The sequence below is a fragment of the Cricetulus griseus genome (genome assembly GCF_003668045.3).
Source record: "Cricetulus griseus strain 17A/GY chromosome 1 unlocalized genomic scaffold, alternate assembly CriGri-PICRH-1.0 chr1_0, whole genome shotgun sequence".
NCBI classification, from domain to species: domain Eukaryota; kingdom Metazoa; phylum Chordata; class Mammalia; order Rodentia; family Cricetidae; genus Cricetulus; species Cricetulus griseus.
In genome coordinates, this window is record NW_023276806.1 from 189,002,639 (window position 1) to 189,027,741 (window position 25,103).

Sequence of the window (25,103 nt, forward strand, 5' to 3'; positions counted from 1 at the left end):
TACAGTGAAACCCTTTCTCAGTGAAATCCTTTTGCAGCAACAAAATATATGTTTCCGATGCTGAGTGTTTTGAGGGGGGCCCAGAATAGTAGGGCAGCAAGGAAGTAGAGGCTGGCTGCTTTGCTGAAGTGCTCATAATGTTTGAACTTCTTCAATACTTAACAAAAAAAAGTCAAATGAAAACAGCTTTGAATTAGTCAATACAATAAATTGGACAGATAAAGACTGTCCTTGAGCCAAGAGAACCAGTCCAATTATGAGAATGGGAAAGTGTTAGAATAAATCTGTTGGAGGATACTTGGAGAAGTCTTGGTGTACTAGGCAGAGGCAGGGGAGGGTGTGGGTTAGAGGATTGACAGGTAATTGAAAGTAAGGTGGAGGTATTGCTTACTTAAAATACTAAAAGAAATTACATAGTCATTACATCCTTATGTGTTTTTATATTTGATATCATTATGCCGTTTTAAGATGAAATGGTTCTGAATCTACTTAACCCATAGTTATTTTGGGAAACTCATGAAAAGTTCTATTTATTAAGGGGAAGAAGATCTCAAAGAGGATCTTTTATATGTTAAAAAAATAAAGTTCCTATTATCTCTTTATAAAAAGTGGCGGTTCTTGAGCTTAGAGAAAGCAGTGTGGAAGCGGATAGTGGTTTGGTTTTTTTCTTTTTTGTTTTAAAGACATATTTATTGATTATGTGTATTGCTCTGCCTGCATGTTTGCCTGCATGCCAGAAGAGGGCACCAGATCTCCTTATAGATGGTTGTGAGTCACCATGTGGTTGCTGGGAATTGAACTCGGGACCTCTGGAAGTGCTCTTAACCTGTGAGCTGTCTCTTTAGCCCCAGAAGCAGAATCTGGGTGGGAAGGAATGAGGTCAAGGTTGGGGTGAGTGGGGAGGAATGAGGACAGGGTTGGGGTGAGTGGGGAGGATGAGGACAGGGTTGGGGTGAGTGGGGAGGATGAGGACAAGGTTAGGTGAGTGGGGCGGATGAGGACAGGGTTGGGGTGAGTGGGGAGCACCACAGCTTCATCAGGAAAAAACAGCCAACGAACCGGAGACTTCCTAAGGCCATCTGATGCCAGCCCTTCAGCATCTGCAAAAAAGGCCTGTGTTTGGGTTTGCTCTATGTAGATTTTGCATTTTATAGTAGAAAATGATTTTTTTGCAAATGGCCCTGCTGAAAGATGAGCAATTCTGAATCTGTTGGAATGAGTAGCTCTGGATTGTGGGACACTGAGGTATCTCCAAGCCTAGATGGCTGCCATCCCTCTACAAGGCAGGACCATGGGAGAAGGGGCAGCATGCAGTCTTTACAGTTGAGCAGGCCTGTCTGAAGGTCAGTTATGCTTTGTACTTTTAAGGACACACTGAGCTCTAAACTGAATGGAAAATTCAACAAACATCTCCAGCCATCTTCCACGGTACCTGATTGGAGAGCAAAAGATAATGATCTACGATTACTGCTGACAAATGGAAGAATAATTAAGTACGTAAAGTAGATCAAACTGTCAGATTAATTTTAGTGGATCCCTTTTGTTCATTTAATCTGTCATCTACATTATTGCATGGGCAATTAGGGAAAGGGTCTCATTTCTCTAGTGTGTCTGAATGGAGGGGAGGGGACACAGAGCCTTGCACTGCTTCTGACATGATTTTCCCTCCGTGGCAGGGATGAGAGGCAGCTGTTTGCAGATCGGAGTCTTTATACAGCAGATAGTGAAAATGAAGAGGACAAGAAACCAATAAAGAAGGCAGACATAAAGACAGAAGAGAGCTCAGGAAGAGAGGGGACAGAAAGTGAAGGATTTCCAAAACCACTTAACAGTACGTTTCGTTCTTTGATTAATATGGCAATGGGTAACTTGCTGGTGCTTGAGCTGTTGTAGGATGAAAATGTTTGTGTTTATAATATTGCTGGGAAAGCCAAAATGTTTTTGAGTTGTTGATCGGTCAGGCAAGTGCTGTATGTGAATGCTGCATGTAAAATAAGGTGTGGTAGCTGGGGACTGATCTCTAGGGAAAGGGCATGTAATGGTCAGCAAGACACAGGCAGAGCCACTGTTTTTAATGTCTCTTCAAAGCTCATGTGCTTTATGGCCTACTCCCCAGAAGGAGTTTCAAGGTTAACTTCATTTCACATATGGCTTTTGCTAACTTGTCTTTGGTTCTCATAATGTTTGATTGACTGTTGACAGGGAACTTCTATTGGTGTGCCAATTGATTATCATCAAGTAAAGTAATAGGAGTATCAGATACTGTAGTAATATCACCTCCTTGAAGATTTCTTCTTTGAATAAATCTTAATTCCTGAACAGTTTTCAAGAGCAGCCTATACCTTTCCATTTAAAAAGTAATTAAAAATCATTAGGTTTTGATGACTAAGTGTTCAGCATAATGAATATTATTGGATTAATTTTGAATAGCTCAGTTTCCACTAATTCTCAGAAAGTCTGGTCTTCCAGTTGGTAACTTTGTTCACATGTCAGGGCAAGACAGGGCATCACTGAGAACCAATGGGACAGTTGCTATGCAGTGGTGCTGAGAGTCTAGATCATAAACTGTTTGAACCCAGGGCAGTGAGTGCAGTGATCTTTGAGAGTTGCTTTTTGTTCTCTAGTGAGATAACAAGAGAAAGCCAGAAGCAGTTTGTAGTTCATTTTAGTTTTAAAGGATTTTTTCCCCCTGGAAAGAAAGAAATACCACAGGTATTTTAAGGACTTACTTTAGTCAGTGCTTCTTGGTCAATTAGAGAGAAAAAGGTGGGAAAATAAAAGGAGTGAGAAAGGAGAGACATTGTGGGGAGATGGAAAGACATCTTGAAACTGGGTAGACTTTAAAGATCATCTTTCCATCTTGCCCCAAAGTTTGAATGACTGTTTTTTGTCCTGTCTCTTCTTTACGAATTCTTCTACAGGAATTTTTACAAGTGTGAAATCAGAACTCAGGAATAGAACATCAGAATATTCTGATGTTTCTGATTCAGAAGACTCTGGACCTGATTGCACTGCACTGGTATGCTTAGAATCCCAAGGTTTATGTGTCATTTGATGGGATGCTGAACACCCACCCATGTAGCTTCACCTGGGAGAGGAAGGTTGATGACAGCTTTCCCCAAAGCTTGTCTCTGGGTGTGCAGCACAGGGTCTTCCTGTAGTATTACTGTGAACACACAGCACCCTGTGACTGGTCACATTCATAAGCAGTTTTTATTAGGTTCTGGTAAGGGTGGAAGCAGAGACACTGCTGCTTGCAGTAAGTTCTTACGTGGTCTATGGTCTGACAGTTTATATTGTATTTGACCTAAAAGCATGTAACCGTGTTCTGTATTCAGGTAGTAGGTTATTACAGTTCTAGGAAGTTGATTCTGATTACAAAGAACCAATTTTTACGATAATTAAGATTCTAACTTCTTAACAGATAAACTTCAATTAGTCTGTACAGCGTGGGTCCATTTGTCTTTAGCTTTGTTTCCATTTAATGATTTATTATTTCAGAAAATTAATTTTGCCACTGAAGATTCTGAAAGTTCAGGTGATGAAAAGAAACATGAAGTAACATCAAACTTTGAGGAGGAATCTGATGTAGTGAGGAACCTCCTTCAAAAGGGCCAGAAGCCATCTAGAAATGAAATTCCAGTTAAAAGGTAGACTTGTGGATGGTCGTTGCTTTACATTGTGATGTAAATGCTCTGAAAATACTGTTTAGCTTTTAAATTTACTGAATATTTTATCAACACTGTTTTTGGATCACCTGCTCCCTAGGGAATGTCCTACCTCGACGAGCACAGAGGAAGAAGCTATTCAGGGCATGCTGTCTATGGCAGGGTTGCACTATTCCACGTGTTTACAAAGGCAGACACAAAGCACAGACTGCAGTGGTGAGAAGAACTCTCTCCAGGATCCCAGCAGCTGCCACAGCAGTAACCCTGAGCTTAGGCAGTTGTATCGTTGTGACAAACAAGTGGAATTTGGTAAGAAACACAAATTATCGATCTCTGGAAAGTAATTTATGACTCCCAATTGAATAGTATTGTGATCTTAGTTGATTATATGAATAAGGACTGTTTACCATTAAGAAATCCCTTTTTATATAGTCACGTAAGATGCAAACATAAACACTCAAAATATGGGTCAGCAGGGCAGCTCAGGGGGCTCTCTGCCCACCCCCTGGTGATCTGAGTTTGATCCCCAGGACCCACATGGTGGGAAGAACCAACTCCTACAAGTTGTCCCCTGACCTCCATAGGACAGTTAATTAAAAATGTAATTCAAATGTTAAAACTCAAATGTCAATGACATGGGGCTGAGAATTGTGTCCACAGGCCTACTTCTATCATTTCTCTTGCAAAGATAGTCTTGTTTTCCTGTCACCAACTGTAAGAGCTCCCAAAGTGGAAGGGATGTTTGGTGTTCTAAGTGGTCTGCAGAATTGATCCATTTTCCTTTAGGAAAGGAGGAAAAGTTTTGAATAAGTTCTTTCTGACTGAGGCTATGTTTTCTCAAACTCTTTGAGCAGACGAAGTGTGCCAGGAATGCCACTTAGTGTTTCTTCCCTGTGCTTTCAGAAGGGAAAAGCAAATATTTCCCAAAAATCTTAGGATTGAGAAAAGGACTTGTAGCAATCGTGTTCGGCCCCACATAAATAGGGTCATCTGTGTGCCAGGACCTTGACCTCCATTTTACATGAAAAGGAAGTATGATTTGATGAGGTTAATTTAACTTGCACGTACTTTACATAGGTATTATTCAAATCTGTTGGAATTTGAACCCAGGATCACTTGATCTGAAATCTTTGCATATTGTGTAAGAGCAAATTGAACCTTGGAAAGGTTTAATAGCTTGTCTAAAGTTGCATTGATATTTGGAAAAAAACTCAAATTTAAATCTGGGTTTACCTGTCTTTCTCTACCCCATTTTGCCTCCCTATAATCTGTTTGGTCCCTTGATACAGGGAAATAAATACCTCTGTCCTAATAGAAAATACGTCATTTTAGAGATGTGTGCATGGCATTTGGTTTGCATTGACAACACATGGCCGTAGTACTTGACTATAGGTCTGCTAGCATCTAGCACAAACTCTGCCATACAAAGACAGTTTCAAGAAAATTAAAAGAAACAGCAAGTTTGGTTGTGAGCTGCTGACTGTGGGATTTGTTTGTTTTAAGAAGTGTGAAAGAAAAGGTATGGAAATACTTAATGTGTAATGAAATGTCAACATATATTTGCTTTCAGTTGTAAGCCCTGGGCTAGTTTTAAAATAAGTTTGTGCAAAGATAACTTAATCAAAACTTCTTTCTAGGATACCACGACAGAGCTGCAGATCCAGATTTGAGGACATCATCCTGGGCTAAACAGTTTGATAGAACGTCCCGATTTAATGCTCAGGTATATTCCAAAGTGGAAATATGAGGAAGAGATTTAGAATGTTCAGTATTATTTTTGCTTTCATCTTAAAACTTCATGTGTCTATTTAGTTCCTTTCTCTTTTGATGTTGGTCATGACCTCTCAGTTAATTTAAAGCCCTATCAGTAGCATTTTTTTCCCTTACAAATTGACTTAATTATCATGAGAGACTCAAAGAGGGACTCCTAGTTAAAAGAAAAACCAGGCCTGGATCTTGGGATTTTTATAGCAAACTAATATAGTAGAGATGAACCTTATACTAGCTACCTTTGAAAAGAGGTAGTAATATGGGGCCAGCAAGATGGCTTAGCTGGTGAAGGTGCTGGCTACCGGGCCTAATGGCTTGGGTCTTCCTGGGACCCACATGGTAGAAAGAGAGCTCCAAAAGTAAGCATATTACAGTGAGAACCTTGATGAGCTAAGAAAACTACGGGTCCCTTGCTTCTATTTCAGTTTTCCTTCCAGTTCTGGGATTGATATTGATTTAGTGAACTTCAAAACTTAAGTAATAAGAACTAATTTTGCAAACCTTTAAGACTGGCTATGGACTAAACTGATGATCATGAGGGATAGGTACTTTGAGCACTGATGAAGAGCACTTGCCACTAAGACTAATTAATGGCCTGAGTTTGACGTCCGGTACCCACATGATAGAAAGAGAGAAACAACTCCCACGAGTTGTCTTCTGCCTCCCACACATGCATCCTGTGTATGGGCATGCACACACACTCTGTATGTATGTATATGAAACATAATACAGAAGGGGAAAAAAGTAAACCAAAATTGAGTAATGTGTTTCCTCATCTTTGTTGATTTCTCTAATGCAGAGAGCCTAAATACCTCATTTGTCTGAAACCTGGAAAACACAGCTACATTTCTTTCTTTCCTTCTTTAGGATTTAAGTAGAAGCCAGAAATCCATCAAAAAGGAAAGTTCTTCAGAAATCAGTCAGAAGGCACAAAGCAGGCATTGTGTGGACAGCAGTAACTCAAGTATTCAAAATGGAAAGTACATGCTGAGTCCCAGCTTGGTTTCAGGGCCATGCCAGATAAGTAACGGCAGTCTAAGCCCAGAGAGGCCTATTGGTGACACATCTTTTTCAGTGCCCCTTCACCCCACCAAGAGACCTGCATCAAACCCGCCACCTGTCAGCAACCAGGCAACAAAAGGTAACTTGTATATATTAGCGGGGTAGGTATGTTTGTGACCGTGCAGTGGTAGCAGGTAGTGACAGTCTGTATGCCAGTGGTTCTCGGCCTTCTTAATGCTTCAACCCTCTAATACAGTTCCTCATGTTGTGGTGATTACCCAACCATAAAATTACTTTCCTTACTACTTCATAACTGTCATTTTGCTGCTGTTATGAATTGTAATGCAGATATCTGTTTTCTGGTGGTTTTAGACCAATCCTGAGAAAGGGTTGTTTGACCTTCCCCCAAGGGTTGAGAGCTGCTGCTCTGTAGTCATGGTCTCTCGCATTATGGACAGCAGCATGAGAGCAGTGGGTATGAGCTACTGTAGTGGCAATGAGAGGACACTTAAGCCGATCCTGAGGGACAGGAGTGGCTTTCTGAGGCTCAGGAGGAAGTAGACCCTTAAAAAGATGAGTTTGTGTCCTCTGCCACCCTCCTGGATTCTTCCCTCCCAGTAAATCTCTTGAATGAGGGGGCAACAAAAGGATGAGTTTGCTAGGCTGAGTTAAGGGAAGGGACAGAAGAAACAACAATGACCTGAGGCACAGAAGGGCCATGGTTCATGAGGAATACATCAAGTTGTAGCTTACTCTATTGCTGAAGCACAGTTTGGAGGGACGCTGCCCTTTCTCTTTGTGTAATACAGTGGGAGGGGTTTAAGGCATGAAGTCCAGAGATGGGACCCAACACATCTCTCCCTTAAGTCTTACGTCTTCCAGGTATTATATGACAAATACACTTTTTGTATTAACAGTGTTGTTGGTGTTTTATAGGTAAACGTCCAAAAAAAGGAATGGCAACAGCCAAACAACGACTTGGGAAGATCCTTAAGTTGAACAGAAATGGCCATGCACGTTTCTTTGTGTGACAGAGCTGCTATTTCAGTCACTCTTTCCTTTGGAGGCCAGTCTTGGGGTGTGGAAACTTGGAGTTTCCACTGTCCCCTGCCTGGAGCAGTTTGTGTGTACAGTAAGAATACTGCCCGAAGAACAGAACGAACCTGATGCTGCATTTTCACTGTGCCACGCCCACTCAGCAATAACCCTTTGGACCTGGTGGGGGAGAGGAAGAAGGAGGGTAGAACCTTAAAAAGAGACCTTGAACTGGAAAGGGAGGGGTCTCTTGTCAGGGCTTGAATTTAATTTTGTTGTTGGTAGTGTCTTGATTTATTTTCAGTAGTAGGATAAAGAATTATCAATAATTTATTTAACAGATTTTTTTTAAAGTTAACAGCTTTTAAATTCTTTCTTTTTTAAAGCTATTTATTTGGAAGATTTCTGGAGAAATATCTCACTAATTTAGATTTAAGAATGTGAAGGTTTTTAAATTATTTTTGATAGTGTATGTGTTACATGTGGGGAAGAGCCACAGTAACAGTAGCTAGTCTGGACTCTTAAATTTGATATTCAGGTTAAAGTCTTAAACAGGGATTTGATGCATTAATTATTTTAAATTAAGATGTATATGAAATCATTTTATTTTATATATTTCATGTGTTTTTTATAAGCTATTAGCTTCGCTTTTGCTAACATCCAAGGTGCATACTGTTATCCAGGTTGATTCCCTTACACCCCACCTTTCCACTGCAACCCCCCCCACACCCCCCAACATATTGAGATGACCCAAGACTCTTCTCTTTGCAGGGAAACACCTTTATAGCCAATGTTTAAGAACCACATAAAAGAGTCCTCGTTTCTCATTTCTTTTGACATTGTGGTTTTCTTGTACATGTAAAGAAACAGGCTTATTTTGTTTTCATTTCCCCTGATGATATCTAGGTCCCAAAGAGAACAGCTTTAATATCCTTTTCCTACTAATGGGGAAAGTGTAGGTTTGGTTAAAATGTCATGTTTGTAGTTTTTTCAAAAACCTTTATAATTACAGAGGGCCTTCTTCATACTGCTGGTGTTGGAAGAGCCAACATCTACCACAGGTTATATCTTACCATGCTTTTATTACCTAGACATAACTTTTTTAGAAATACAGTTTGATTTAGGATGTTCAAATCTGCATAAAAGCCGTAATACAATAGGACTATACTATATTAAGTTGTATAGAAACAAGCATGTTGGAATAGATCTGTGTGTGTGGGTGTATGTGTGTGTGTGCTTAATTTTTGAAGAATTATCTCAGTAGATATTTGGAGTAAATGGGTGCTTTTTGCAGTTCCTTCCATTTGTCTTGGCTACTAGCATATGGAGGTTGAGTGTCTGGTTGAGCTTTAGCTAAGATAATCATTTATAGCTTTTATGTACAACTTTTACTAAATCCAAATTTTCAGTTGCTTGTATTAGTTTTTAGTCTCTTTTAGTCTCCCTATTTCCCCCTCATGGCATTAAAATAAATTGATACTTGGGGGGCCTGGTGGTGTCATATTTCATAAATTCCTACAAAGACAGTATAGGTAAATAACATGAAATTTATTTTTCTGGAGAAATATTGCTGCGTAATGGATTTTTTTCTTTCTCAGTCAGTAAGGTAGCTGGACTTTTCCTTCTGCACTAAGCATTAAGTTGTAAGAAAAGAATTATGTACCTTTCATAGTTTCATTCAAAACATGTATTTCCAAAGAGGGATATTTCTTATTCTGTGTCTTTTACAATATTTCAAGGGATAAGGAAGTTACGAGTTCACCTTTTTGGTCCAGATTGTCTGGATCAAAGTTTCACTTCATTTTGGGTGTCAGGAAGGAGTTTTATGGAACTCTTAGTATCTGTAAAGGCCTCTCTAGCCCGTGCCTGCCCTGTGCCGTGTCCAGTAGGAGAGGAACTCAGTCCAGGCACTGTTTGTGTCTCAAGATGCAAAATTCCGGATTGACTGGCCCCTCCCCTTCCCACAATATTATCACTGTGATGTCTTTGTTTTCTGTTTTGTTAGAACACACATTTTTATTTTGGGTTAAGAAATAAGCAGATGATTTCTTTCTTCAGTTATAATGATTTGGATTTCTTTAAAACAACTTTTAAGTATTTTAGCTACTTACTTTTGGTCATAAAAATTAAAACAATTTATTTTTATGAATTAAAATTGTGGCCAGTATCCACCCTGTGTCTTTAGGCTGATAAAACACTAATTTTGAGTTGCCAATATTTGGAATTTTTAAGTAACAATACTATGGATTCATTTTCGATCATTTTAACCCACAACTGACTAAATTACAAAACTTTCAGCAAGTTAATATAGCCACTAACAAGGAATCCATGTATCTTTTCTGAGTTGATAAAAATTCAGCCAGACAGCCAGTGACTTTTCTAGTCAGACCTCTTACATAGTTCCCCAACTGTGATATGTCCTTTTATCTCAGAGAAATGACTGGACTTAGAGGTGTGACTACTGTCAGGATCTGGGCTCAACAGTTCTAGGTAGTCTCACTTATAAGCAGTATACCACAGCTAAAGTAAGAAGGCAGCAGTGATAGCACTTAGTTATAAGCAAATGAAATGTGTAAAATTGAGAACTAATGATTTAACATGCAGCTTTAATAGCAGTAGTTATCCTGTTGTAATTCAACTAAGTGATCCTTAACCTGGAATCTACTGTACTGTAATTCACAACATTATATAATATCATGCTCTCCAATATTGGTGAATAGTTAACAATACAAAACTGACAGCTTAGTAGTTCATGATCTTTGGAATACATTGAAATTCACAAATACAGTGTATCTTTGAAGCACACAAAATTGAACCATCTACTGAAACCACAAACAAGTCCACCTATATCACTAGTTAAATACTTAGTTTAATACTTAGATACTAGTTGAATATTATTCTGTGTTTTACTAATCCTAATTAATTCCTGTTCAATGTATTTTACTGTATTTATTCCTATGAGAACAGCAGGTATTTATCAGACATCTACAGTGTGGCCAGAACTAGTTAGTATTGCAGAGGAGTCTCAGTTTTAGTTTTGTCTGTCTGTGAAGGTGTGTCTTCTCCAGGGTGTTAGCAGTATTGTTTTCACTTCAAGCACACTTGAGCAGAAGGTGAACCATTTGTAAAGAGAACAGAATCAACTGAGACGTACCACTGTAGAAGTGGAAGTGTTAAAGAAAAAAAAAAAAGACCCCTCTTCTTTAACATTTAAGAAAAATCCCACAAGTTAGTAATTTTGTTGGTAATACAAGGGTGTGGTGGTGTGATGAGGCTTGGAAGAAAGCAGAGGACCTGCATTTTGGTCCATGTTGTGCCATTTGTGTCAGCTGAGCAACCCCGAGTCAGTAAACTATTCTGAGTTTTATTTCTAAGCCCTTGTTTTCTTATTTTTAAGTTTTGATAAAAAGTACTTAATGATACTCAGTGAAGACCAGCATTCTTCAGCTATTATGTCAGTTAATTATTAAGTTACAACTGATAAGAGTACACCTTTAGAGAAATCTATAAATGAAAACTGCTTCTATTTATCTCTTGTATGCCCAGAGCATGCTATGTAAAACCTGAAAAATTCCTAACAAGGTGCTGAATTAGAATCAGATTTTATTCTTGAAGTGAAAGAAAAAGAAATGAGCTGGTTTGTGAGCAGAAGAGTAAGAGCTTTTATCTAGTTAGTGATGATTATTTACACAGCAGAAAAGCTAGCTGTAGGTTTTCTCTCAAAGACAAATTAGTACTGTTCTCCAGATTTGGCATACTCTTCAGGTATAAAAGTTAAATGGGTGATGAATTTAAAATGACTTAGCAGCTACCCATGGAACTAGGGGGGAAATAAGATGACTAGGAAAAAGAACTTGGCAAAGACAGCCCAGGGCTAGGTACTAATAGCTAGGGAGAGAAAAGTCATGGGGTTAGTATAGGAAGGTAACACAGCCTAATGTGCTCAACAAAACCAGTGTTGGCTTGCTTCAGAGGATGCTCTGCAGTGGTGAGGCAGTCCCTGAGAGCCGGGAAACCATCGCATGGCCTAGGGTATTGCTGCTAGAAAGAAAATAGCAAATGTGAATTTCTAGTTTTCACATAGAGAAATAAGAAACTTCATAATGCAAATCTAAAATTTCTCTCAAAAATTCATCTTTCCCATTATATATTAAACTAATTTCTCTCTGTATAAGAGAGAAGGTCTTGCCTTTGATATGTGTAAGGCCCTGGGTTTTATTCCTAGTACCACAAAGAGAGCAAAGAGGACCTAAGGCTTTCAGACTGTTAATGGTACCCTAGACTTCTATCTAATACAATCTCAAAAAATTAAGCATCATATCTTTTATCTAGGGAAAGCTAGTCAATAACAGTGATCAATGTAACTGAGATAGAGAGATTTGCCTAGGGACACACAGTGGCTTTGGGATTTCTGATACTTTGTTTCCTTACACAGACCCTGTTCTCTGACACTGCAATCTCTGCTTGCTTTGTGGATGCTGTCTGTGTATGTTCTTGAAGCTAGACAGAAACAAGAATTAGGATACTCCCTAAACTGCTGTTGAGCATAATTAAACCTCAGTATAAACATTTTTAAAAGATTTTTAATAAGTGAATGTCTATTTCCAAAGCAGCTGGCATGTCATCACTACCATAGTTTTAGTCTTCTGTAGTAAGTCTCCCCGTTTTTTACTGGGAAGAAGTAAATAACACTCACTGGAGACGCCCTTAGGTTCCCGCGTCACCCTTGGTACACTTTTAGTTTCTTAAGGCTTTGTCTTAACTGTGACATTACACTTTTTGTTTAAAATCTTTTAAAGGATGTATCCAATGATTCTTCCAACAAATTTACCTGTTCTGCACTATTCATTAATGAAACCCTGGCTACCACGTAGCCCTTGACCTCCAAGTAGTTTACCTATGCAAGACCTGTGATACTCTAGATTCACTTTTCTTCATTACAGAAAGCAGTCATAAATGCAACTTAATCATAAAAAGTTTGTCTTCAATGGGTTTTTTTGTTCTTTTCAAAATAATCAGCTATTTTCCCTCCTATTTTTTTACCAAAACAATTATCATAAGTGCTAGAATATATACTATTTTGCAGGAATAAAATAATCAAGACATATGCTTACATTTCTTTGGTGGATTTTGTTTGGTAAGAAATGCCAGCATTAACTGTAGAGTTGATTCCTTGCCTAGAATATTTTTTCCTCCTAAGATTCGTAATTAACATTTTATTTTCACAAAGCATGCATATAACTTACACAATATAGTCAGGGACCTGAGGTGTAACTTGCTAAGTGAACCCCAAGGTTATTTTATCGTGCAAAAGAAACCTAAACCAAACTAAGGGCCTTACAGTTTATGGTTAGACTGAATCAAATGCTGTAACCTCAGTTTTTCCAAAAACAGCTCTTGACTGCACAGGCGAGTCATGCAGTTGTGAAGTATGAAATAGCACTGACAGGAAATGCATGTGTGTCTTTGCAGACTGTATTTCCTTTGGGAAAGACTTTTCTACTTTTAATATAATTAAGCCATAACAGTTTCATGCTGTGGAAAGGATGAAAAGGTTCATTTTAAGAGATTATATAGTATGGACTTTCACATTTATTGTGAAACATCTAACTTTGCCAGTGTTTCAGCAAGTTTTCTTTTGGGGTGTTGGAGGGTGGTAATGGGGAAGGGGTAAGTATTGGTTTTAGGGGTTTTAACTCTGTGAAATTTGAAAACAGGACAGTTGTTGGCTATGGTACTTACTAGTTTTGTAGTAATGTTTTGCTAGCCTGACTTTCCTTACTGGTTTTTATGTCCATGGTCCCTGGTGACTGTTACTCTAATTGTTTGGGGTGTGTGCAGAGTAGTGTCTCATCTGTGTGTAGGCAGTCAGTGTGTGTGCACATGTGTCCTTTTGACTACAGAAACACACTGTGTGACAATGGAATGGGGTGTGGCTGGGAAGTGGGATGCTGAAGCTTTAAGAGCATTTGTTTTTATTCAGAACAGTATTTCCCATCTTTTGCCTGCAGGCAGGGAAAGTGTACAGTATTTATTTTGTTCCTGTTTTACTCTGAATTTGTAAGTCTTTAAGTAGCTTATATTATTATTATAGGGGAAGACAAGTGACTTGCTTAAAGTTGTATTTAGAATTCTTACTTCCTAATTTCTGTATTTTTAAATATTGAAATTAAAATTGTATTACTTCTGTTTTGATTTTTTTAGCACTCAGTGTATTTTTTGCTCATTTTGTTTAAAAGTATAAATGTTGAAAGTTGTATAAAATGTCTCTCTGAAGAAAAAAAAAAAACCTGAATTCTATATCCAATTCTGACTTTGTTCCCTTTTTCTGAATCTTAAGACCCTAGAATGTGGAAAACTGTTATGTTCTTACTATTTCTGAGGATTTAAATGTGAAAAGTAATGTCTTATCTCATTAGAGGTATTGCTGGGGAAGAGTGACTTATGAGTGATTGTCAAGGTGAGACTTCAGGGTGGAGACAGGTGTGGGTGCTTCTCTCGTTCTTCTTAAAAACTACTTCTTTAATGGATGAATTCTTAGAGCATATACTGTTCCCATCCGGGCATCTTAAAAGTGTTTAGTAGCCACCTACAGTGTGCCTGACACTGTAGCAGCAGTGTTACAGGATTGGGAAAACTAAAACTAGGCCACTGTGAGACAAAAAAGGGAAGAGAAGCAAGGCTCAGCTGCCTGGTAAGGGAGCATCTAAGCGCAGGTCCAGGGAGGGAAGGCAGGCATGGTTTTGGTTACGGGACCTGCTGTGACAGGTCAGGGGTGATACAAAAAGGGCAGGTTCTTGCATTGGAGGGAAGGAGTGGTGTCAAAAAGCAAGGAACGCACCATAGGCAGTACTTTCATGGGCAGCAGGGAAGCCTCGGATGAGTGCAGCTCATGAGAACCAAGGCAACAGAAGACCTGGGATCCTTGGCACCTCCTCTGCCCCGCAGAAGAGAAGGGGGCTGGAGCACTGCAGCTTCCTTTACTGTGCATGACTAGTCTTTTTTTAGACAGATGACAAACCTCAACCGTAGAAACTTGCTCTTGAGAAACTCTTTGTAGATCTAGGAGATATTTTTCCTAGTGGTCACCTATTACAATGGTGAAATAATGGGCATACCTCATCTTCCAAACTCAGCCTGATTTTGTGGGACTAGTAAATAAATTCCAGGGACTGTTGGTGTTGCACTCTTTCGGATTAAGAGGGAAGAACCAGGTGCTTTGCTACATACGGGATTTGGATCACAAGTCTCAATTACTTCATCATGAGGGCTCACTATGTACAGGGAACATTTTTAGTCTTCCTCACCATATCCCGGTGAGATAGGAAGTACCTTATACCCTGTACAAGTGAAACTAAGGTATGGAGAAGGTAAGTATCATGTCCAGGCTCACCTACCATTAAGTAGAACTTGGGACTGGGGAGAAGAGCTGAGGTAGGATCCCTAGCAACCATATAAATGCCAGGCAGTTGGGATGTGGAGACTGGATCCCTGGGGCAGGCTGGCTAGTTACACTAGCTGAATCAGTGAGTCCCCGTTTCAGCAGAAGGCCTTGCCTCAATATATGAGGTGGGGAATGATGAAAGAACACCCAGTGTTAACCCCTACATGTATGTGCACGCATTCATATACACGTGTGTATACACACACACACACACACATATATATATATATATAGACACACAAATTTATATATATATAGAATATATAATATATATAGAATATATAATTTCTTCTATAATATATATATACATTCATACACATGTGTATATACACACATTTGTGTATTTTGAATTATGAAGGAGGAATTACATCATTTTTGATGTAGGAATGGTTTTGTTCCAAATATTTTTGTGTAGAGTGAAACTTTGTTGTAGGGGCTGGAGAGATGGCTCAGTGGTTAACTGATTGCTCAGTGATGACTGGCTGCTCTTCTAGAGGACCCAGGTTCAATTCCAAGCACCCATATGGCAGCTCATTAACTGCCCATAATTTCAGTTTCAGGGGACCCAACAACTTCACATAGATTTACATGCACATGAAATAAAAATAAAGAAATCCTTAAAAAAAACTTTGTTGTAGAAGTTTTATTTTTCATCTGATTTCCTAGTATGTCTCTTGTACACACTGTGAACATGGATGCTCAGAGCTGTTCTCAGTGGTACAGAAGGTAGGCTGAGAACAGGTAGTGGCTGAGCGGCATTGTTGTAAGACGTGAACCCAGTTAAGTGTTTCCAAAGCTGAGAACTAGAGGATGAAAACAGGCCTTGCCTGACATCTCTCCAGACACACAGCCCATAGCCCTAATGGCTGCTATGGCAGCCCCTCTTGCATGGAAGCCTGCTCCTCTATCCCTTTCTGTTTCTCAGCCCACGTAGGGAAGAAAACAGGAAAGACCCATCTCAATGCTGGGCTCCACCATCCAGAGCCTTGTCATTCATCTCCTATAACTTCTGAGCTCCCATTGTTCCCTCTCTTCCTTGTTCAGGTTATTCCCAATCTGCCCCCCTCCAATCTTACACATATCTTCATTTTAATTATGTGATAATGTGGGGGTCATGTATGTGAGGGCAGTTGTAGCCCACGGAGGCTAAGAAGGCATTAGATCCCATGTGAGCCAGCCTCCCATGTGAAATGCCTCATATGGATGGATGAGAATCCAACTCCAGACCTTTTCCAGAAAAGTCCACTAACCATGGAGACCGCTCCAGTTCCATCTTTATACTTTTTTTTTCATCTTTATTCTGATATGTTGTAACTTAAAGCTCATTTTTATGCTAGAATTTGAGAAAAAAATTATTTTTTGAGACAGGGTTTCTCTGTGTAGACCTGGCTGTCCTAGAATTTACTCTGAACACCAGGCTGGCTTTGAACTGTCTTTGCCTCCTGAGTGGTGGGATGGTGGGATTAAAGGTGTATGTCACCACTGCCCAAACAAATTTTTTTCTATAAAGATGAATATAAATTCCAAAAGTTTTTTTATGTAGTGGTTTTAAAAGCAAATTTAACCTGGGCAATTTTTCATGATAAAAACTAGTGTTTGACTCTTACCTAGAAGTTCCCTACTGTTGTTTCTTGCACACTTTGTACTGTCCCACAAGCTATCCCACTGGAATCCACTGGCCCAGACACAAAGCAAGACCTCCAGTGTGAGTTTTCCCAGCTAGTTGTAAATCTGCAAAATCCTACTGTCGACCCTTTTGCATCAACCCAGCCTCAGCCTCTTTGTTCTGCATAGCTCCCCGAGGGACCAGCTTCTGTTAGAAGCAGACTGCATGTGGCTGGCCAAGTGCCTTCAGATCTCTGTAGTCTGAGGGAGCAGTGCACAGAAGTGTGTGCATAGTGGCTGGTTGCCTGTGGGTAGGATGGGAATGAGGTAGAAGTGTCATCAAGGTTGGAGACTTTGGGGGACACACACAAACGCAGGTAACAGCAATTCTGGAATCTGACAACCATGCTCCATGGCAGTGGCTCTCGGCCTGTGTGAACCCTTTGGGTCACATTTCAGATACCCTGCATCCCAGATATTTACATTATGATTCCTAGCAGAAAACTACAGTTAAGAAGTAGCAATGCAGGATAGTTGTATGGTTGGGGTCACAGCATGAGGAACTGCATTAAAGGGAGAAGCGTTATGAAGGTTGAGAACCACTGCTCTGTTCTGTAGTGGCTTGGTGGCTTCAACACATGCCGCTCGTCACAGCTTTGCATAGCTCCTGAGAAGTCCCACTCTTGCTGCTTCACAGATCGTCTGCCGGAACTGGTGGGTTGACATGGACACCAGAAATTCTAAGGCTTTACAGAGAAGCCCTTCGGTCACTTGTTTCCCCCACTGTACTGCTACTGTTGACTTTTCCACGTTTATCTGTGTCCTTCCTGTTAACCGGAGTCTAGGACCAGGGCCCCGAGCTATCATCAGTTCCTGTTGTAGAGCTTGGCACTAAATCTCAGAAAGATACCCTGAATAAACAGAAGAGCAAACATGTTCTTGTTAGCTTGGCACTCTTCTCATATGGCCTTCTGTTGTTGCCATCACCAACCATGCTCACTTTGGCTCTCATTGAAGCACTTAGGACTGTGACCAAAACCCTCAATGTGGTATGTTAGAGGTAGATTCAGCTGCAGAGAGAGAAAACCCAAAACAGAAATGGCTTAGAACACTGGAAATAAGACATTGCAGGCCTGAAAGTCTGGCTACTTGATGTAGTCCAGGACTACATCTACCAATATGTGTTTCCTACCTTATGACCCAATATGGTGAGTCATATCTTCACCCAGTAGGAGCAAGGATGAATCTACAATTCCTCCATTCTCCCCAGTTCTGCCTGTCCTTCCTGAGGTAACCCATATAAAATGTGTACTGTCTGGCACATACATCTTCAATATAGAAATAATTTCTCCCCAAGTTTGTTACTTTCTCCTTAGTTACACGAGAGTAACCAGGAAACTGGGAACAAAATTCTCTTTAGTATTTGTCACCACAGGTCTGGGGATGTAGTTCAGTTGGTAGAGTGCTTGTCTAGCATTCGGGAAACCCTGCAGAAGGATCAAAAGTTGAAGGTCATCCTCGGCTATGTAATGAGTTCGAGCTTGTGATACATGAGTCTCTCTCTGTCTCAAACACATATGTTTATGTCTACAGAATCAACTCCTAACACTTCACTGGCTATGTTTTATCTGGGGTACAGATGTCTGCCTTATATCCTCTCCTGAGCTGAGCCAACCTTTGGCAGCTGCTTCAATTCCTGGAGTGAAGTATACTAGTTATTTCTTGAGTGGTAACCATTTACACATCAGATCTAGATTTTTATGCCACTTTCCCCTACTCTGGAAATGACTTCCTCACAGCAAAGTGATGAGGTGAGAAAGGCCACACTGTCTTCATCACTTAGCTCCCTAGACACCACACAAAAAGCTAAGCATACCAACAGGTGTTAACCCAAGGTTTAGGCACTGAAAGGAAATGGTTTGATTTCTCCATTCAATATGATTCCTCACAGACTAAGGGGAAATAAACCATTTTCAGAAATATTCCACTCCGTGTTGCCTCTACTTCAGGACCCCTCTACTGGTATTTCTCTTCAACCTAGTATCTGTGGAGGTTTCTTGAAAATGCACTTGGCACTTTCAAATTTAGTATTTACATAATTTAATAAAACAATTATCAAAAAGGAATGCTGAGGCTCCTGGGGTTAGTTGTAAAAGCGGGGCCATTACTGCTAGAGAAGGAAGTACCAGAATGCATGGGAACTTGAGCTTCCAGCATAGTGTAGACACAGGGAATACCAACAATAGGTTGGTTGTCCCTCTGGCTCTCTAAACCTCTACTAGTACTGTCCCAAGCATACTCTCTGGAAGCTGGACATTTGGGGACAAGGGATGTCAGACCTTAAAAGCATAGAACAGGCTTCAAGAGAAGGGAAAGTGACCCTTGGAGTAAAACCAACTATTCAGCACAAAACCCTCTACTTTGTAAAAATCTCTTTTTGGAAAATCAGCTCTTGAACAGAGACAACTTCACCCCAAGGTACATCCTTCAACAGTGTGCAGCAATTTCTAAATCTGAACCATTTAGTGAAACACAGCAACACTGGGAGTGTGGGCCATAGGGTACAGGTTTGTTTGTTTCCCTAACGATTTGACACTCCAAAAAACGGGCTCTTTCTCAGTTCTTGTCTATGTGAAGCCAACATCTTTTTTGTCAGGGGAGGTGGTCACATCTTGAGTGAGTTTGTCCAGGCTGGGGATTGTAATAGTTTCCACAGAAGAGATTTACTTGCAACAGCTTTGGAGGTCAAAAGTCTAAGATCAAAGTACAGGTGTATTAGTTATTTGTTGCTGCAACAAAATGCCTGACAAGGCAATTTGCAGGGTTTATTTTGGCTCACCATTTGAGACTACAGTCAACCATGGTGGGGGAGTCATCACCGCAGAATCTTGATGGAGCGGGTCACACTGCAGCTGCAGTGAGGAAGTGAAGCTTGCTTTCTCCTTTTATTCGGTCTAGGACCCCCGCCCACAGTTTGACACTGATCACATTTAGGGTGGGTCTTTTGTGTTTAGTTTACCTAATACGGAAAGTCTCTCACAGACATGCTCAGAGTATTGTTTCCATGGTGATTTTAAATCCATCAAGTTGACAAAAAATTAACCATCATAAAAGGACTGGTGCCTTGGATAACCTTGAGGTAAATATCTATTCCCAACATTTCTGCTTGTTTTGTAGATGATCATCTTCTGTGTGTCTCCACATCATCTTTTCTCTGTTCATACCTGTGTCCAAAGTCCTCTTATAAGGATACCTATACACAAGACCACAAGACACCCGTAGACACATACCCCTTCAGACAGTTCTTAGTAGTTCATAAATCCATATAAAACTTTCTTACCGGTATATTGACAGTGTTGATTCTCCTGGTGAATACTGAAGGATGGGACTCCACAGAGCCCCTGGCCTATGATGCTTTGGATGGACACTTTCCCTTAAACCAAGTGAGGTTTGGAAGAAGAGATTCTAGCCCATTCATTTCCAGAGAAGATATTCAGGAGTTAATCCTCTGGACTTTACTGGGGCGGTGATATTAGGAGTGACATGTTGCCTTTATTCCCTTCCTCAAAGTTTACTGAATATGGGTACTGCACTAGGCAGGCTTCCAGTAGGTAACAGGAAGGAACAAGGTCGGTTCTCTTCTGGCAGAGTTGAGGAAATATACAATGTACTTTGCAATAGTGCCAAAGCTGGGTCAAAGGTAATATGATCCTATGCCTAGTATGAGGCCCTGGTGAGCAGCCCAAGACTTATTCTCCCCTCTGTAAGATTTTCTCCATTGTCAATAAGGTTCCCTTGATGAGCAAAACAATCCTCCTTGTTCTACCGGACAGCCAATGGGTCCTTTTAACCCTGTCTCTGTGACAGTCTGTGAGCCTTGCCTCTAAGGTGTGACTCAAAACTCTTTAGAGGGCTGCCCTTATTCCTCTGCAGCTACTTTACCATTTGCACGTAAGCAGAGCAAGAGGGGTTGGGGACTTTAGTCCCTGTACCCTCCCCTCAGGCCCTGGCCAATATATAGGGCCTGGTGGTGAAAGGTAGCTTCACTTTTGAAATCAGAGTAGCTAATGGTGTAGAATCTGAAGGGCATTTATTTTGACATAAAGGCCAAAGTAAAGCAAGACTTGTTTCAAAAAGTGTCACGGATGTGGCTTTTGTCTGCTGGGGTAGATTGTAATTCAGCACACAGAAAACCTAAACTGTACCAGCTCAGAAAAAGATACAGTGCTAGACAGAATTCAGTCTCCTTGGCTGTCAATGTCTTATGGAAAGCAGACTGAGAAAGCTGCTTGGGTGCTAATATGAGCCATTATTTTAGATTTGTTTTTGTTACTATTTTTAAATGGTGTGTGTGTGTATGTGTATGCACTACATGGAGTTACAGGCAGTTATAAGTGGGAATGGAACTAGGGTCCTCTGAAAGAACAGGAACTGCTCTTAACTGCTGAGCATTCTCTCTGGCCCAGCCCCGGTGAGCCGTTCCTTGTACAGGATGACTGAGAGTAGAGCCAAGAACTGCTCTGAAAAACCAGAAACCTGACAAACACATGCACATGGGGCTTGTTCTCGTCAGCCACCAGCAAACTCTAAAGAAGCTCAGGCTAGGCTTCTAAGCGGTGAGAGGAGAGAGAGGAGAGACTGGTGCTAAAGGATAGGGGAAAAGGTGGATCAGCTCATCCTAGCGAGGGTTCCAGCTGAGTGCAGCCACAGGTTTTAAATGTACCAGGGGAAGAACTAATTACCCAGGAGAGCCCTATCAACTCAGACCTCTGAAGAAAAAAAGAATCATTAGTATTAGCTACAAAGTTTGGAGGTGCCGCAATATATATTTATATCCTCTTTAATTCTTGGTAGTATTCAATGTAGCTGATTATCCCTTATTAAAATATAGAAATATTTGACTTCATGATCCCATATTCTCCATTCTCTCATCCCCACTGGCTTCTCCTAAACGTTCGTAGCTCTCAGTCCCTTTTTTCTCCACTAACAGGGCAGTTTCTTGAAATCCTTTTCTTCTAAATTCATATTCTCTTCTGGGATGACCTCATCCAGCCTTGTGGATTCAAATGCCATTTGCATTTCAAAATTCTAGTACTGACCTCTTCTATAAATGTTAGACTCACAGTCCAAGTGTCTGCTGAACATTTCCACTTGGACTTTTTACTGTATTTTGTTCTATCTTAAACCTCTGAATAGTCACTATCATCACCTAAGAAATGCTGTGAGCAGGAGAAATTGTCTTCCCCGGGCAAGAACACCTGCTCCCATTAGTTATCCAATACAAAATGGTCAGTCTCGAAATCACAGACATTTAAGTGCCACTATAGAGACTGATAGTTATATTTATATATTTAAAAATATATAATTGATGTATTTAGGGATATATGAATATATAAAATGTATATTATACCCTTGGCCCAGTTTTGATACTATTGTAAATACACACACACACACACACACACACACACATACACACAGTCGTGCGCACATGTGACCATGAATTTGAGAGAAACTGGGGAGAGGGGCGTACACGGGAGGAGCTGTAGAGAGAAAAGGAATGGGAATAATGATGTAATTTAAAAAATCATTAAAGAACAACCCCAAAATGATGACTAATAGATAACAAAGACACCTTGTAAAAGTGCTTGCTGCCAAGCCTCATGACCTAAGAGTGAACTTACTCTTATAAGCTGTCCTTCGATCTCCATGTGTGCCATGACGTGTCATTTTACACTCACACTAAATAAATGTAACTAAAAATCTATATTCAGGATTCATTTTGTTTAGTATGACAAGACAGGAATGTCATGAGTGGTCTTTTTATATTGAGAGAGCTCTAGAAATAAGCACATCCTGCCATTCAGGAAGACACAGGGAAATACCAGTCAGGAGGCAGAGAGCAGGGGAAAGAGCCTTTACTGTGAGAGATGTCCTTGAGAAAGAACAGGTGATGAGGGGTAAATTAGGATAGCCTAATTTGAATAATTTCACCAGCCTGTGGGGAATATAAGGGCTGGCTCTCTCAATGTCTGAAACCTAGACCTGGGACAATTAAAGAAGGGAAATAACTGCCCAGGGAGTTAGAGCCCAAGGTAAACTATGGCAAAGAAAGAGGTGGTTGTAGGAGTAGTTCAGATCAGTGCTTTGCAAGTGAAAGGCAATCCACCCGTGAGTCGTCTGTCCAGAGGTCCAAGCATCAAATACAAAAACTAGAAAACATAACTTATATTTTATAACCCTTATTTCTGTAAATTCAGTAATAGTGACCCCTTTTAGTCTTGGTTACTAATAATTTTTTTTGTCATTCTAGGTAAAGATTTGGTAATTTTTTTTAAATATTAAAGAACTAAGTTTTGGCTTTAATGATTCATTGTATTATTTTTCTAGTCTCTATTGTATTTCTACTCTCATCTGTATTATTTCCTTTTTTTGAATATTATTATTCTAGTTTCTAAGGTAGGGTATTAGGCCATTGGTTTGACATCTTTTCAGTGTAGGCACTGACAGCTATTCATTTTCCCTAAACATTGTTTTCATTACACCTCACAAGTTTTTATTCTTTTTTTCAAGTGCTTACTTTGTATGTACAGGTGTTTTGATTGCATGTATGTCTGTTCACTACAGGCACGCAGTGTCCTCAGAGGCCAGAAGGTATTGGATCCCTTGGAACCGGAGTCATAGTTGTGAGCCACCATGTAGTTGCTAAAAAGTTGAACCTGGGTCCTCTAGAAGAGAAGCAAATACTCTGAGCTGTCTCTGCAACCCTTATTTTGGATTGTCTTAAAGCATTTTCTAGCCTCCTCCTTTAACTTATGATTTAAGAGCATGCTGTATAATTTCCACATTTGTGAATTCCCGACATTTGTGTCAGATATTGATTTCTAGTTTGATTCCATCAAAGCCAGAGGACATTCTTTACACGATCTGTGCATTGTTATAATCTGTAAACCCTTTAGGCTTTATTTTATGTATATGAGTGAGGAGGCAGGAAGAGGGCATCAGATCACCTGGGACTGAAGTTACAAACAATTGTGTGCTACCATGTAGGTGCTGGGGATTGAACCCCAGGTCATCTGGAAGAGCAGCTTAACCCCTGAGCCCTGCATTTATAATTTGCAATATTTGTAATTATCATCTCTAAAATCAAATGGAGGAGTGACAAACTTTTCATTTACCTATAATTACCTTTACTGGTGCTTTTTATTTCTTCAAAAGAATCTGATGGCTTTCCTTTCAAAGACTCCCTTTAGTATTTTAATCGTAGCAACTAAGTCTGTTTTTTTTAAAATTTATTATTTTTAGTGTGCATGTGTGCGCGTGTGCATCAGATCCTTTGATGCTGCAGTTGCAAGTGGATGTGTCATGTGGTTGCTGGGAACTGAACCCGGGTCCTTGGCAACAGCAGTCCATGCTCTTAACTGCGGAAGCATCTCCAGTGCACTTGGGCAGGTTTATCTGATAGTGCCTTCATATGTGAAAGATAGTTCTTCTGTTCACAGAACGGTTCTCTGCCTTCCCTGGGCACCCTGAACATGCCATCACACCACCTTCTAATGTGCAATGGTTCTGATTAGACATCAGCTGTTGAGGCTCCTCGGGACACAATCAATTAGCTGCCTCTCCTTTTCTACTTTGCCGCTTTTACCTTTAACAATAATCACCCTGAGCTTACAGACTTTAGATGCGTCATGGCTTCCATCAAATTTAAAGGGTTTGGGCCAACATTCCTTCAACAGCCTTCTCTTTTCTACGATGCACAGGTTGCTACAACTGACGGTGTTTGTTCACGTGCATCTGTGCATCTAGCCTGGTGCCCAAGGAGACTAAAAGAGGGCATTTGATTCCCAGGTACTGGAGTCGTGAGCTGCCACGTGGGTGCTGGGAACTGAACCTGAGCCCTCTGGAAGAGGAGCCAGTGCTTTCAACTGCTGAGCCATCTCTCCAGCCCCTAAGAGCGGTTTGCATTACTAGCTTTTACTTCCTTTGTCTGGGTCACACTTTCTTTCTTTACATATCTCACAATGTATTTGGAGATGGACATTTCAAATAACCTGACAGCTCCCAAAGTCATATTTTCTTCCTTTCCTGAGGTTATTGTTGCTTGTTGAACTAGTTGCTGTGTTTGCCTAGTGACTATTCCAGTCTAATTTTGTTTTGTTTGGGGTTTTTAGAGACAGGGTTTCTATGTGTTACAGCCCTGGCTGTCCTGGCACTCACTGTGTAGACCAGGCTAGCCCCAAACTCACAGAGATCCAATTGCCTCTGCCCCTGCCTCCCAAGTGCTGGGATCAAAGGCATGTACCATTACCGCCCAACCCGACCTAGTTTCGTAAAGTGTGCGTCTGCACCATGTGTGACTAAAGTTTCTACTTGGTTAGTTTACCTCTTGGCAAATGACTGGCTAGAGACTACCTTAAGCACCAGGAGCCAATATGCATCTTAGTCTTTGTCAAGGAGCTCTATGACTATTTTGGTATATATATGCCTTCAACAGCCAGGCAGCTTCCAAGTATACCTAGCTTTTGTTTCCAGCTTGCACAGAGCCTGAGTGTCAGGTAGAACCTCCCGAGTATCTGAGT

The 25,103-nt window shown here is 40.4% G+C and overlaps 1 protein-coding gene across 1 annotated transcript in view; it reads left to right on the forward strand.

The window, feature by feature from the left end:
• The window catches only part of Kdm7a (lysine demethylase 7A), a 63,110-nt gene extending 49,432 nt beyond the window's left edge, over window positions 1–13,678 (forward strand). The window contains exons 13-20 of the mRNA XM_027391512.2: window positions 1,369–1,493; window positions 1,677–1,831; window positions 2,922–3,019; window positions 3,502–3,650; window positions 3,769–3,977; window positions 5,306–5,391; window positions 6,306–6,579; window positions 7,377–13,678. Of these exons, the coding sequence (XP_027247313.1) occupies window positions 1,369–1,493; window positions 1,677–1,831; window positions 2,922–3,019; window positions 3,502–3,650; window positions 3,769–3,977; window positions 5,306–5,391; window positions 6,306–6,579; window positions 7,377–7,471 (1,191 nt within the window). The 3' untranslated portion in view covers window positions 7,472–13,678. The remainder of the gene's footprint in view (window positions 1–1,368; window positions 1,494–1,676; window positions 1,832–2,921; window positions 3,020–3,501; window positions 3,651–3,768; window positions 3,978–5,305; window positions 5,392–6,305; window positions 6,580–7,376) is intronic.
• The last annotated feature ends 11,425 nt before the right edge of the window (window positions 13,679–25,103 follow it).